Source organism: Aythya marila (assembly GCF_965140915.1).
Source record: "Aythya marila genome assembly, chromosome: Z".
NCBI classification, from domain to species: domain Eukaryota; kingdom Metazoa; phylum Chordata; class Aves; order Anseriformes; family Anatidae; genus Aythya; species Aythya marila.
This window is the reverse complement of record NC_139080.1, coordinates 27,175,894-27,188,899: the sequence shown is the minus strand read 5'-3', so window position 1 is coordinate 27,188,899 and position 13,006 is coordinate 27,175,894. Positions and strand designations below refer to the sequence as shown.

General features: G+C 57.1%; 1 protein-coding gene across 1 annotated transcript; it reads right to left on the bottom strand.

Moving 5' to 3' along the window:
- Window positions 1-7,048: 7,048 nt before the first annotated feature.
- On the bottom strand, window positions 7,049-12,636 carry FOXD1 (forkhead box D1). Its single transcript, XM_082784098.1, has 2 exons — window positions 11,128-12,636; window positions 7,049-7,143 (listed from the first exon to the last, which is right to left on the bottom strand). The coding sequence occupies exon 1, from the start codon at window positions 12,494-12,496 to the stop codon at window positions 11,150-11,152; it is 1,347 nt and encodes a 448-aa protein (XP_082640224.1). The 5' UTR covers window positions 12,497-12,636; the 3' UTR covers window positions 7,049-7,143; window positions 11,128-11,149.
- Between the last annotated feature and the right edge of the window lie 370 nt (window positions 12,637-13,006).

Genomic DNA, 13,006 nt, shown 5'->3' with positions numbered 1-13,006 from the left:
ATTTTGATCCTTCTTTTTAAAAAATAATGTTTGACAAAACTCATTAGAACGCGCAAACTTTCGGGTGTTAATTTAATAACTTCCATTCCTGGAGGACAAATATTTATTTTAATTCCCCTTTTATCTCTTTCTGCCATCAACATCTGGGGAGAGTTCCTGCTCTAGCTGCTGAGATACAGCCGGACGACACGCGTGCTTTCCGGGCAGGTCGCGAGGGGTGTTGCAGCTTCGGGCTTGCTTTTTCGAGGTGGGATCTTCCCCGGGGCAGATTCCCCTGACCCCTCGTTTCGGAGAAGATGGGATTTCAGGGAGGCAACAGGACAACCCCCACTGCTCTCTGCCTTCCTCCACGACTGCTCAAGGGACGCGTGGGGCCGGGGCTCGCAGGAGTTTAGGGGCGGATCAGGATCAGCGCCGGGTGCAGGTCTCAGCTAAACCTCCCGGCCCAGAGCTTTGACCCTGTGTCCATGCTACTTGTAAGAATTTCCCATTCGGATATAAAAAATGTTCCCAGTGCTAGCAAGGAAACTTGTCGTATAACGCCCACGAGGAAAACAATGTGAAACATGTAAAATGTAGACAAACAGCTCAGCCACCTGCTGATTGAGACGACTACCAAGCACACAGCTGCAGCTGCCCCTGGGTCTGGACAAGGAGCATCCTCTGTCCTCATCTACTTGTTTTCAGAAAGAGAGGGGTCACCAGCACCAGGGCTTCCCCTGGGGCTACAGAAATGCAGATACTGGCCCTGGGAAGATCCTGTGCTCTCTCAAACTAAATAAACTCTATGAAATTAAGTACAATTCATCAAACTCTCAATTACCCCTCACGTCGTCCTGTGCTCTTGCGGGCCGGACACCCTCTCTTGACGGGCTCTGAGCACCCCGGAACAGCTCTATGTGGTGCGGGGCCCCAGGAGCTGCCCGTGGTGGACGTGTGTGGGCAGGAGGGCACTCCGTGAGGAGAGAAGGGGGGCTGTATCACCGAGTTAGGAGAGTTAGGACAGTGGTAAGGGTGGTGAGACACTCTGGGAGTGTTAATTGAAGGGGAGGTCTTGCTCAGAGATCCTCCTTCTGCAGATGAGCAGATCTGTCCTTTGAGCTGGGAATAAAATAAAATTTAAAATTAAATAAAAATAAAAAATAAAAAAATAAAATTAAATTAAATTAAAATAAAATAAAATAAAATAAAATAAAATAAAATAAAATAAAATAAAATAAAATAAAATAAAATAAAATAAAATAAAATAAAATAAAATAAAATAAAATAAAATAATAATATTAATAATAATAAATACATTGTAGTCTATATATCCCTAAAGGAAATACTTGGTTGGTTTTGTCCTTTGGACTCGTCCTGTCGAGGATCAGAGGCGACACGCTCTGTCGGGGACACCTCGGGGGCTGCCCCCGCCACCCATCTGCCTGCCCCCCCCGCCCCGGCTCAGAGCCAGTCCTTTCCCTGCTTGCAGGGACAAGAAGGGGACACCAATTCGGCCCTCCAATTCTCATCCCCTCCCACGACATCCCACCCGTGGAGCGGCTCAGCAAGGCCCAGCAGAGCCTTTCCAGAGGAAAGACGAGAAAAACGGGACTCCGGGACAAAAATACCATTTTTTTCCCCCCTGGCCGATACGAGTGTGTTTGTGGAGGTGGGGAGGGGACCAGACCGTTCCTTAAAAATTTATCCCGCTATAAAAAAGAAACGGCACTAACCCTACCCCCAGCGTTACCCATGCCTGCTGACACGGGGTGCGCTGCGAACACCAAACCCCAGCCCCCGGGGCCGCCGCTCTGGGACGGCTCCGGCCTCACACCGGGCCCCGACGGCGGCGGCACCGACGGGGCCGCAGACAAAGGCCCCCGTGCCATTGTGTGCGGGCACAATGGGGATGCGGTCGCCCCGGGCCGTCTCCGGCACGGGTTTTCGAGGGCTCGCCGCTTTGCCAAGTCGTGAGAGTGAGCTCTTTTCAGGCACTTTGGTCGTATCTAGCCTGTAAATTAAAGCATCTGAGCGTAGCAGACTGGTGTTAATAAAGAACATTCTTCCCCTCCCTTCCCCCGTCAGCACCAGTCCTTCATTCGCGGTTACGAGGACGAAATCCCTGTACCCCGAACATCACACGGGGAAGAAGTGGTGCCGCGGATTTACGAGGACTGCCGACGCTGCCCGCCCACCTCCCGGCTCTGCGCTGCTCGACGGAGCCCTGTCCAGCTTAGCGGCACGTTTCCCCGGGCCCTCCGTGCCCTTTTCGGTCCCGAGGGTGCTTCCAGAGCCAGGCTGGAGCGGCAGAGCCGGGAGGGCAGCAGGGCGAGGCGGCGAGCTGCACACCGGGCTCCGCACCTGCACTGCCTCCCCCGGCCCGACGGGACCCCCCTGCCCCGCCGATCTCCTTCCCAGAGCTCAGAAATCCGGCAGAGACCCCGAGAGCAGAGAAAGAGCCCAGGGCCTGCGAGCGGGAAAGCCGGAGGAAAACATAACGCCTACGAGGGAAGACTTCGGCCCCACGCCATTTTTCTCTCCTCCGCTTTTGTAGCTGATATCTCTCTCTCTCTCTCTCTCTCTTTTTTTTTTTTTTCTCTCTTTCTCTTTTCAAGGTGGGGGCAGGGTGGTGGTGGAGAGAAGTAATTCTGCTGAACAGAAAACCCAGGCCCGGGAAGGAGTTTCTTTTGACTGATCAGGGTGATCTATCCAGGCCCTCTAATTAGAGAGGGATCCAGGGTGGCATTAGTTTCCAAACATTTTAATCGAGCTTTAAGCAGAGCTCTTTTCAATGGCAGGAGATAAATGTGGCAACTGTTACCGTCCCCCCTGAATGGCCACCTCCCATGGCGGGCATTCAGCCTTCCTTTCACAAGCCCTAAGCAGTTTAGTCTATGGGCCCAGTAACACTCCACATATCTTCTAATTAGTCTAATTAGAAAGGTGGATTGATAGATGCAAGGAAGACAGAGTTAAGTTAGGAAGATGCTCAATGCTGCCAATCTGCGCTGGGGAGCGGCTTATTCTCTGTGGGGGGAAAAAGAAATAAAGGAAAGGAAAAATAAAGGAAAAGAAAAGGAAAAAATAAAGAATAAAGAAAAAGGAAAAAAAAAAAGAAAAAAGAAAGAAACAGGAAAAGAAAAAAGAAAAAAAGAAAACCTCTGAGCCTGACATGAAGGACAAATCCCGAGGAATCCGAGGGACAGAAGCTGCTGTCTCTTAATTTTTTGGGGGGGAGATACAAAACTCGGAGGCGGAATCGCCTTTTTCTGTCCGGGCTCTGCCCCAGTGGGTTTGGCAGTCCCCATGATGGAGGATCCTGGCCCCGCAGCACCGCACAGCACCACACAGCCCCGCGCCGGGCCGGACCGCGCCGTCGGGGCCACCTTTGCGGGACGGCCGGCTTGTGGCTCGGACACCGGGCCCCAAAATCACCCACGAGAGGAGGGAAAGGAGGGGAAAGGGAAGGCGTGGAGAGACGTCTCGCCTTCCGGGTCTCCACCTGCTCGGCTCCGGGGGACAGCGAGCTCAGGGACTCGTGGAGGGCCGCGGGAGCTGCGTATGTTTTTGGCTAAGTGGCGGGGGCAGTTCGGGGTGCGGGGCAGGGAGATGCCCAGATGCAGGGAGAAGGTGCGGGGGGATGCAGCGCGGGTGGCTTGAGGGACGCTGAACCTTTAATTGGGCAATAAATCAGGGAAAGGAGCAACGGGGCAGGGCAGTGCGCACAGGTGTCAAAACATAGGGGAAAGTCCGGCGTCCACCGGAGAGAAAGGCCACCTTTCTCTCAGCCACCTCCTCTCTTTTCGGCCCCCCGCCACGGAGCCCCTTCCCCACCCGCTCTCCTGGCTCCTGCCTCCCCCTACCTGCCCGCCCCCCCTTGGCAGGCAGACCAAGCGCTGAGCCATTTCCCACTCAGTACTCGGTTCGGGGAAGGAGGGGGAGAAAATTAGACCCACCCTGTCAAAGCCCCTAATCAAACTGCCGGCGAAAGGGGATTCGCAGACAAAGGGAAACAATGGAAGTCTAGTTAGATCATTTTTCTGGACATTGTTTATGGTCTGGAAGGGATCAATCGTTTCAAAATGTTACCAGTAAAAATGATCCTGTGTGGAATGCAGCTAATCCTTTTAGGTTCCTGTCAACTGTTTCCACTCAAGGAACCCGATTTTTCAAATCAAAGGTGCAGAACTCAATTGCCGAGGGATTTATACGGCCGGGACAGGGCTCCCCGCCCCCTCCCTCCCACCCCTAGCCCCCTCAACCCCCCTCCCCGGTTGCCGAAGGGCCGGTTTGGTCTCCCACCGCCCTCGCCAAGGCTGCTTCGGGAAGAGGGGCACCCGCTCACCCTGGCCGGGCCCCTGGGGTTCGCCCCACGCCCCGAGAGACAAAGGCAAGGAGAAGGGGCAGTCCCGGCCCGCACTCGCTCCGATGCCGAGGTGGCCATCACCGACCGTGGCACGGCACCGCCACGCCGGGAGCGAGCCCCGCCGGGGGCCCCGGGTTCGACCCGCCGTCGGGGCCCGGCTGGGCCCGCTCCCCGCATCCCGCATCCCTCATCCCGCATCCCGCATCCCTCCCCCTCTCGCAGGAGAACCCCTGTATGTGTTCGGACGGGCTGTGCGCCCAGTCCCACTCCCTCGACGGCAGCTCAAGTTCGCTCTGTGGCGGCGCAACCCGGGTCGGGACAGGCACCGGGCAGCCGGCCGCCTCCACCCGGAGCTCCCCGAGGATCCCCGGCTCCTCTCCCGCTGCCTCGACGGGGCCGCGGAGGTTTGCGCAAGGAGCAGGAGCTGCGTCTCCGGGGCTGGGTTGGAAACCTCTTGTGGAAGCGCTGGGTTTGGCTGCCCGCGTGTTAGCAAGTTGTTGCGGACTTCCTCTGGGTGAGGGGGGAGGCCGGAGGGGAAAGGAGTCGGTTTAAAAGCAGACGGACAAATACCCCACGCCGCGCCGGTGTGCGGGCCGGAGGAGTGCCGCGGGGCGGCCCGGGGGTCCGGCCGTGCCGGGACCCCCCCAAAAACGCATCCGGACAGATGTCCCGGAACCCAGGGAAGAGCCATCGCAGGGGAGTCGGGCTGAAAGCGATCTAAAGAGGGTAATTTCCAGAGGAGGGCCGCCCTTCGGCTCCTCGCAGATGAGTCGGAGGCAGCGGGGAGGAGGTCTGCGGTTTGGTGTTACCGGCTCCGCCGGCTGCCGAGCGCTCGCGGGGCAGTGAAAGGACACACACTCGTGTGCGGTCCCCCACACGCAGGGCCGTCGGCTCGGAGAAGACGTGACGGGCTTGCGGGGAGGCGGCGGGGAGCTTGGCAGAACCCACCGAGCTGCCCCGACGGGACTCCGTGAAATCAGGGGCAGGCTGGATTGCATACGATGAATTGTTTTTCTCGGCCCGTAATTTTTGATCTCATCCAGTTTCGGGCTAACCAGTCACCTGTCCCCTCTCACTTTGCCCTGTACTATTATTATTATTTTTTTTTCCCACCGTGGTTCCTTTAAACGTGAACTATTGATCCGAAGAGACTGCCTGTCGTCACACACACACACTCACACACACACACACACACCCTTCTTGCAGACAACAGGTGGAATTTCCCTCTAAACACGAATATTAGAAAGCTATCAGTTTCCTCTGGTGGTTGCTGAATAAGCAGACGTGACAGTGTTTATTTTAAGAAAAGAAAACCCGAGGAAGACACCTCATTTATCTTGATTGTGTGTATTTAATGGGTTTAATGTATTCTGGGCGTACAGGTGTGCATGTGCCCTCCCGTCCTGAGCGCAGGGGAGCAGACCGCGGTGGGGAGGGCCGTGTCTCCAGGCATTGCCGGCGCTCTCCACGCTGCACACATTTGCCGCAGTGGCTCCCGCAGCGCTGCGGATGTGCGGGAGCGGGTCCCGGTAGCCGCACCGGGCCTCGGGCACACGCTCCTGAACGTAACATGCGCATTTCGATATACACAGCTGCTTTTCTATTGCTCGAAGGGGAGAGAAATACTTTCGGATTAAGCGTGGATAAGGCCTTCCCAGCTTCAGACAACGAATTAATGCAACAACCGAAATCTCTATTTATCCTTTTGCTTCCAACGTAAATTGTATAATTTATCATTAAATATGGGGCCCCGCAGACTTCTGCATGCCGTTTTGCTCCATCAACGAGAGGGAAACTTAGAATCAATTCAACAGGTCTCTTGTGGTTTAGAGAAAGGGCAAGTTTAATTATTTTGAATTAAAAAAAAAAAACAACTTTCAGTCTAAATTCACTTCAGCGATATCATTTCTGAAATTGGCGAGACCCTGCATTAAATAATAATAATAAAAAGTCCTGAGTACAGCTCACTCCAGCCCTACTTTCTTGGCTCTCCGCGGCCCCTCGTCCGCCGGCTCCCTGCCGTGGCCCCGGGGGGCGGCCCCGGTGAGCCCCCGCTCCTGCTCGGCCGCGCAATGCCCGCGGTGCCGCACCGGGTTTTGCCGTCGGGTTGCCTGCCCGGACTGCGCGGCTCCAAGCGCCTTGGTTCTTCGCCTCTTCTCTCTTTTTTGGGGTCGAATCCAGATCTCCGCGGCAAGCCGTGCGGGCGGCGGTTTTTCTCTCCTACAAAAGAAAAGAAAAAAAAAAAAAAAAAAAAAGGAGGACAGGCGGTTTACCGAGCAGGTCTCCGCCTCCCCCCAAGTCGATGGACGGCCATCTGTGCAGAGCAAATACGAAGCCGTTTGCTGTCGCGGCAGTGATCCGAAAGCAACTAGTTAGCATCGGGAGTGCCATTTTCCTGCACACCCGTCCACACGCGCGTGTGGGCACAAACGCGCGGAGAGCAGCTGCTCGGCGTGGCTTTCGCGGTGGGGTGGCAGAGGGGAAAAGACATGCAGAGAAGGGAGAAGGAGCACTGCGGAGCGTGCGGGTGAGCGGAGAGGTGAGTGAGGGGAGCCGGAGGGCGAGCGGACACCTACCTGCTGGGAGCAGCCCGCAGCGGGCACCGGGCACCGGGTACCGGGCACCGGGGTCCCGCCGGTGCCTGCGGCCCGTCCCGGCTCCTCGCCGAAGGGGAAGCGGGAGAAACTTCGCTGAGGAAGGGGGAGCCGCTGGTCACAAGCTGGAAAACGGATCTGCTTTGGTTAGCAAGTTCCCGTGCAGGGAGCATTTGGCCATGATCATAATTTCCATGATTTCTGTCAAATACAATATTATCAGAGACTACTGAAGTACTTACTGTAAGTAATGAAGGAAAGTATTACATACAGAGCGGAGTCTCCGGGCCGTGCCAAGGGGCCATTAAACCAGAACCACTTTCCAACAGATCCCCCGCACAGGCCCCAGGAGCGGCGGGGGCCGCCGTGCGCCCTCCCTCTCCACCGGCACCGTAAGAAAAGCAGCAGCCGAGAGCAGGTGAGGCCCTCGCCTAGCCCCCTGCCCTCTGGGACCCGGGACGGGGCTGACCCTGGGTGCTTGAAACCAGCCTGCAGGGATGCGGGGGGCAGCAGCCGCCTCGGAGCACCCCGCTGTTGCCTGGGGGTGCATCTCGCTGCAGCAGAAAAATGACCAGGAGCGAATGACCCAAAAGAGCTGCTGTTGGGGATGCTGTAGGGCCGAGGAGCATTGTAGGGGGGTGCCCGGGGCTCGGCCAGGCTCCCGGTGCCGGAGGAGCCGTGGGGATGTCGGCCTCCTCTGCGCCCCGCGGGGGGAGCGCTCCGCGGGGCAGGGCGCAGCGTGCAGACGTGCAAAGTAATCAGCTCCGAAACGGGGGAGGGAAGGGGAAATTTCTTTCATAGGGGATGTGGGAAGGGACCTAACGCAGTCCCGCTTGAGAGAAACGTTATACAAGATGGTTGAGAAGAAATAATTAAAGAAAAACTAATTAAAATATATAAATCACCCAACAGAAACAAAGAAATATGTAGAAGGAAACGTTTCTGGATAGAGACACTGTGTGTGGCATAAAAAGCGATTGAATACATAAGGGCTTCATTAAATTCCCAATAGATAACATTTGGCTAAATCTATCCCTAGATTAAAACTCTGCATAATAGCTCCATAAACTAAAAAGTTTCTTTTTGTGTGGTCCTTCTGGAGGAACTGATTGAAACATTAGCCCCCATATAGAGCAATCCCCTCCCGATTCAGCTCCAGTAATTCGTCTCTCAGCCCTACGGGGATATGATGAGAAAAGGAGACGGGTTAACGAATCCACACTTTGTAGCTGGAAAGAGGAGGAGGAGAAGAAGGAGGAGGAGGAGGCGACACCATCATGTTTGTCCCACCAGTTTGTTTATTAGGGCCCAGCCTATTGTGGGGGAATTTTTCCACCGGGATCCATCCCTGCGAGGACCGCACGTCCCCTCTGTCCCTCTGGAAAGCCGGGGGGACACCGCGGGTGCCAGGGGGTGTCCGCGGCCCGGCACACCGGAGGGCTGCGGCACCTGCTGCGGCGCGGCACCGGCACCGTCGGGCAGGGCGGCCGAGGCCGGGCGGCTTCCCGGAGAACCGGGGGAAAACAAGCGCTGGGGGCTGCCCTCGTCGCCACAGCTCAGTCCCCCGACCCCTTTCCTCGGCCCTCGAGAAATGAAGCCGCGACACTTTTTGCAAGCCCTTCTGCCGGCAAGGCTGCCGCTTCGCCCCCAGCTCCCAGGCGAAGGCCCCGTGCGCGCACGGCATAAAAATAAGGAAGGAACGAGGGGCCTAGAGGTCTCGTTGCCACACACATATATATATAGATACCTTTGGACCCGGCCTGCCGACCCCGGGGAAGCACTGCCGCAATCCCACCGCCCGAGCTATGTAGCTGGGGCCAGGGTCGGGGCCGAATCCGACCTGGGCGCACGGGGCATCATCCCCGGCTCGCAGGGGTTCGCGAGGCAGCCAGCGAGGGGATGCGGAGCCTGCTTTCTCCGTGTGCCGCCCTTCGCCAGGGCTCTCACAGCCTCTTTGCCCCGAGCCGCTGCGGGAGCGGCCAAAAAGCAGACAGACCGCGGGCAGCCCCCCGCCGCTGCCTTTTCCCTCTCCAGACTAGCCCCTCTCAGTTTGAGCCGCAAGCCCGGGGGACGCCCGAGCAGGGCTCGGCATCCCCAGAGCCCCCTCGGCCAGCCCCGGTGAGGGCGCAGGCCCGGAGACGGGGAGTGAATGGTTCCCTGGAGAACAACGCTGATTTCTCCCCAGGGTGCAGGTCCGCGGAGCCTCGGGTTTCTCTTCCCTTCTGTTCTAAAAACTAAACAGGACGGTACGTACTTGTCCTCTAAGGGACCTGGGACACCCAAAGAGGCCCTCCAGCTACATGCTGCAAATAAAGCCCAGCAGAGATCATACGTCCAGTCTTTCCGCTTTCTGAAAACCACTGTTTTAACCCTACATTGATACCAACAAAACTGAAAACCTTCATTTTTCTGTCCACGAGGAAACTGAAAACTAAGGCGACGAGGTATTTCGAGACGTAAAAGTGTATAACCATGTACACTTTCCTTCCCCACACCAAAGAGCACTAAAAGACTTCTCTCCCTTTTTTCTTTTTTCTTTTTTTTTGTTTTCCTTTCCTTTCCTTTTTGTTTTTGTTTTACGAAAATTCACGTAATTTATCCCACAGTCTACTGAATTCTATAAATACAGCCTCACTCGAAGAACGCCCTCCTGATCTGGAGAGCTGGCGTTCCGAGCCCACCGCAAGCCTCACCATGCCTGCTCTAAAAACGTTCGATCCTCTTTTCACGCCTAAGCTCGAAATATTTGAGGCGGACTTTTTAGGTTAAAAAATAATTTTAGACTATGACATAAATATCTGTTGATCTTATGCGTGAGAAAGTGAGAGTTCAAAACCAAAAAAAAGCTTCCTGACGCCGTTGGTTTCAGACACCTACGTCTCCTGACTTCAACAGCTCTTGCGTTTAATCAGCTCATCACTAAAGTATATTCCAATGCTCTTTTTATATTATGTGTAAAAGTAGAAACACATGTCCGTACTATCGTCATAGAAATTTAAGAGGTTAGGACAAATCTCTGAAGTTCTGTACATGCCCCTTATTACTATTTTCCGTTGGGCCTATATGATTGCAAACTGTGGTGCAGATTTAGAATTCTCCCAGAAGTATAAAAATGGTTTAAAACAGTGTTTATAATCAATCCCCTGGTTGGTACTTTGCAGGACTAGGCTTTAATCCTACTAGAAAGACCTTTTACTATTTATTCCATCTTTTGTTCTTGCTCGCAATTTCTTTCTCTTTTTCTTTCTTTCATTTCTTTACTTTTTTTTTTTTTTTTTTTTTTTCTTTCACTCTCTGCTAGGACTAGCAATGGCTTGACTGTGAAGATCATATTTATATCTTCATCGCGGCCAAGTCCAGTCATAATACATTTCAAACTGTAAATTTCCTTGAGTGTTGTGGTATGAATCCCGAGGAAAAATATATCGATGCCCCAGAGAAGGGAGAAGTATTAAGGACGAAAGGGTCCAAAGCCAACTGTGTGGCAGAGCTCCTTTTGTATTTTGGTTTGGTTCTTTTTTTTTTTTTTTTTTGAAAATTAAAAATTTTATTTTTGAAAACGTGTAAAAATTTTACATTAAAATGGTACAATAATACTTGCCAGTAATTTTTAACAATATTCCTTGTAAAGAATACGCATAAAGTACAAAATAAAAACTCCGTAAGTCTATTATAATACAAAACACAGGTTAAAATAAGAAATGATAATCTTGACTTTCTTCTGTGTAAACATGTTAATCTTTTCTCTTATAAAAGTACATGAGACAAGTGTACTAAAATGAAAAAGTATTGCTTTGCTGTCCTCCCTCAAGCCTTTTCCTTTTCCTGTAAATTATTGTTTGTAAGCTCCTAGACCTGAGAATCTCTGAACTTTGACGGTTTAGAGACGTTATTTATTATTATTTCTTTTCTTTCTTTTTTTTTTTTTTTTTTTTTTTTTTCAAGGAGTAGCGAGTAACTTCCCAACAGCATGACCGTCCGCCCATGCAGCATATCGACCTGGCTGTGCATTAGGGCAGGTCCCGGGCGGCCCAGCGGCCGCGGAGGACGACCCTCGATCCCCATCGCTCACAAAACCCGCGCAAAAACCCGCGCAAAGCCCCGCGCAAAGCCCCGCGGCTCCGCTCCTCGCCGCGTCCGCCGGGCGTCCGAGAGGCGAAGAAAAGAGATAACCCCGGATCCTACCTTCGGAAAGACTCCGAAACCCTTAACAGTTAGAGATGCGGCCCGCGAAGCCGGGGGCGGCGGGCAGGGGGGCGGCGGGGGACAGGCCTCCGCCGGCGCTGCCCAGCGGGCGGGACAGCCCCGGTGCCGCGGCCGACTGCGAGGCGCAGCTGCTACCGGGACCGGAGCCGGGTCCCGGTCCCGGTCCCGGTCCGGGTCCCGGTCCGGGTCCGCCCCCGATGATGCTCTCGATGGAGAAGGGCGAGCGGGCCACGGCCGCGCCGCTGCCGGGCTTGGCGGCGTGCAGCGAGGCCGCCAGCGCCGGGCCCAGCGGGTGCGCGTAGCCGAAGGGCGTCCGTGCCAGCTCCGCCGCCGGCAGCAAGGGGCCCGGCGGGGCGGCGGCGGCGGCGGCGGCGGCGGCGGCGGGGGGCTGCCGGGGCGGCGGGGAGGGGTGGTGGAAGGCGAAGAGGGCGGAGTGCGGGTGGTAGGGCTGGAGCTGGAGGCCGTAGCCGCAGCCGTAGGGTCCGTAGGCGCAGGGCGGCTGCTGCGGGGGCTGGGGAGGGGGCTGCGGGAGGAAGGCGGCGGGGTCCACGGCGCGCAGCAGCAGCTCGGGGGCCGGGAGCTGCTGCCGCTTGAAGCGCTTTCGGCGGCGCAGGAAGCTCCCGTTGTCGAACATGTCGGCGGACTCGGGGTCCAGCGTCCAGTAGTTGCCCTTGCCCGGGTTGCCAGGCTCGCGGGGGATCTTGACGAAGCAGTCGTTGAGGGAGAGGTTGTGGCGGATGCTGTTCTGCCAGGCGGGGAATTTCTCCCGGTAGTAGGGGAAGCGGCCGCTGATGAACTCGCAGATCTCGCTCAGCGTCAGCCGCTTCTTGGGGCTCTGCAGGATGGCCATGGTGATGAGGGCGATGTACGAGTAGGGCGGCTTCACCAGGCTGTTCTTGCCGCCGCCGCCGCCTGCCCCGCCGCCGCCACCGCCGCCGCCGCCGCCCGCCCCGCCGCCGCCCGCCGCCGCCGCCTTCTGCGGGCCGCCCCGGGAGGGGGGCCGCGATCCGCCGGGGCCGTCCCCGCCGCCCGCCCCGCCGCCGCCGCCGCCGCCGCCTCCTCCTCCTCCTCCTCCTCCTCCTCCTCCGCCGCCGCCGCGCACGGGCGACCGCGGCAGCAGGGCGTCGTCGTGGAGGTCGCCCACATCCTCCTCGTCCTCTTCCTCCTCCTCCTCCTCCTCCTCGTCCTCGGCGTACGAGCGGCGGCGGCGGCGGTGGCGGCGGCGGCGGCGGCGGCGGCGGGGCTGCGGCTCGTCGTCGTCCTCCTCGTCGTCCTCCTCGCCCACCACATCGATGTCGGTCTCCTCAGCCAGCGCCGACGCCTCGGACATCTCCGAGCTCAGCGTCATGGCGCGGCGGCGGGGCAGCCCCGCATCGGCGGCGGCCGGCGCGGAGCGGCGGGCGGGCGGCCGCGCTCCCCACCGCTGCCGCTGCCGCTGCCGCTGCCGCCGCCGCCAGGCCCCCGCTCCGCTCCGCCGAGAGCCGCCCCAACGCCGCCGCCGCCGCCGCCGCCTTCTCCCGGTGCGGGCGGCCCGCTCCGAGCCGCGCCGGCCCCCAGCGCCGCCGCCGCCGCCGCGCCGCGAGAGCGCTGCCGCCGCCCGCTCGGTGGCGGCGGTGGCGGCGGCGGGCGGTCCGGGTTTTGTTGCGGGGTATTTTGGGGCTGCTTTGGGGATTCCTGCCCCCTCCCTTCCCCTCCCCTCTTTGGGGGGCTGTTGTTTTTGCTCGGGGATGGGGTTTAGGGGGCGGGGGGGGGCCGTGCCGCCGCGCCTGCAAGCAGGGTCCCCCCTTCTTTCTGCTCACCTCAGCCCCCAGACATTAATGGATGTGGGGCAGGAGGGAGCGCGCCTAGTCCTGGGAGG

Bases quoted from the DNA above. Each gene is read 5' to 3' on its own strand.
- FOXD1 (XM_082784098.1), bottom strand. From the start codon at position 12,496: ATGACGCTGAGCTCGGAGATGTCCGAGGCGTCGGCGCTGGCTGAGGAG.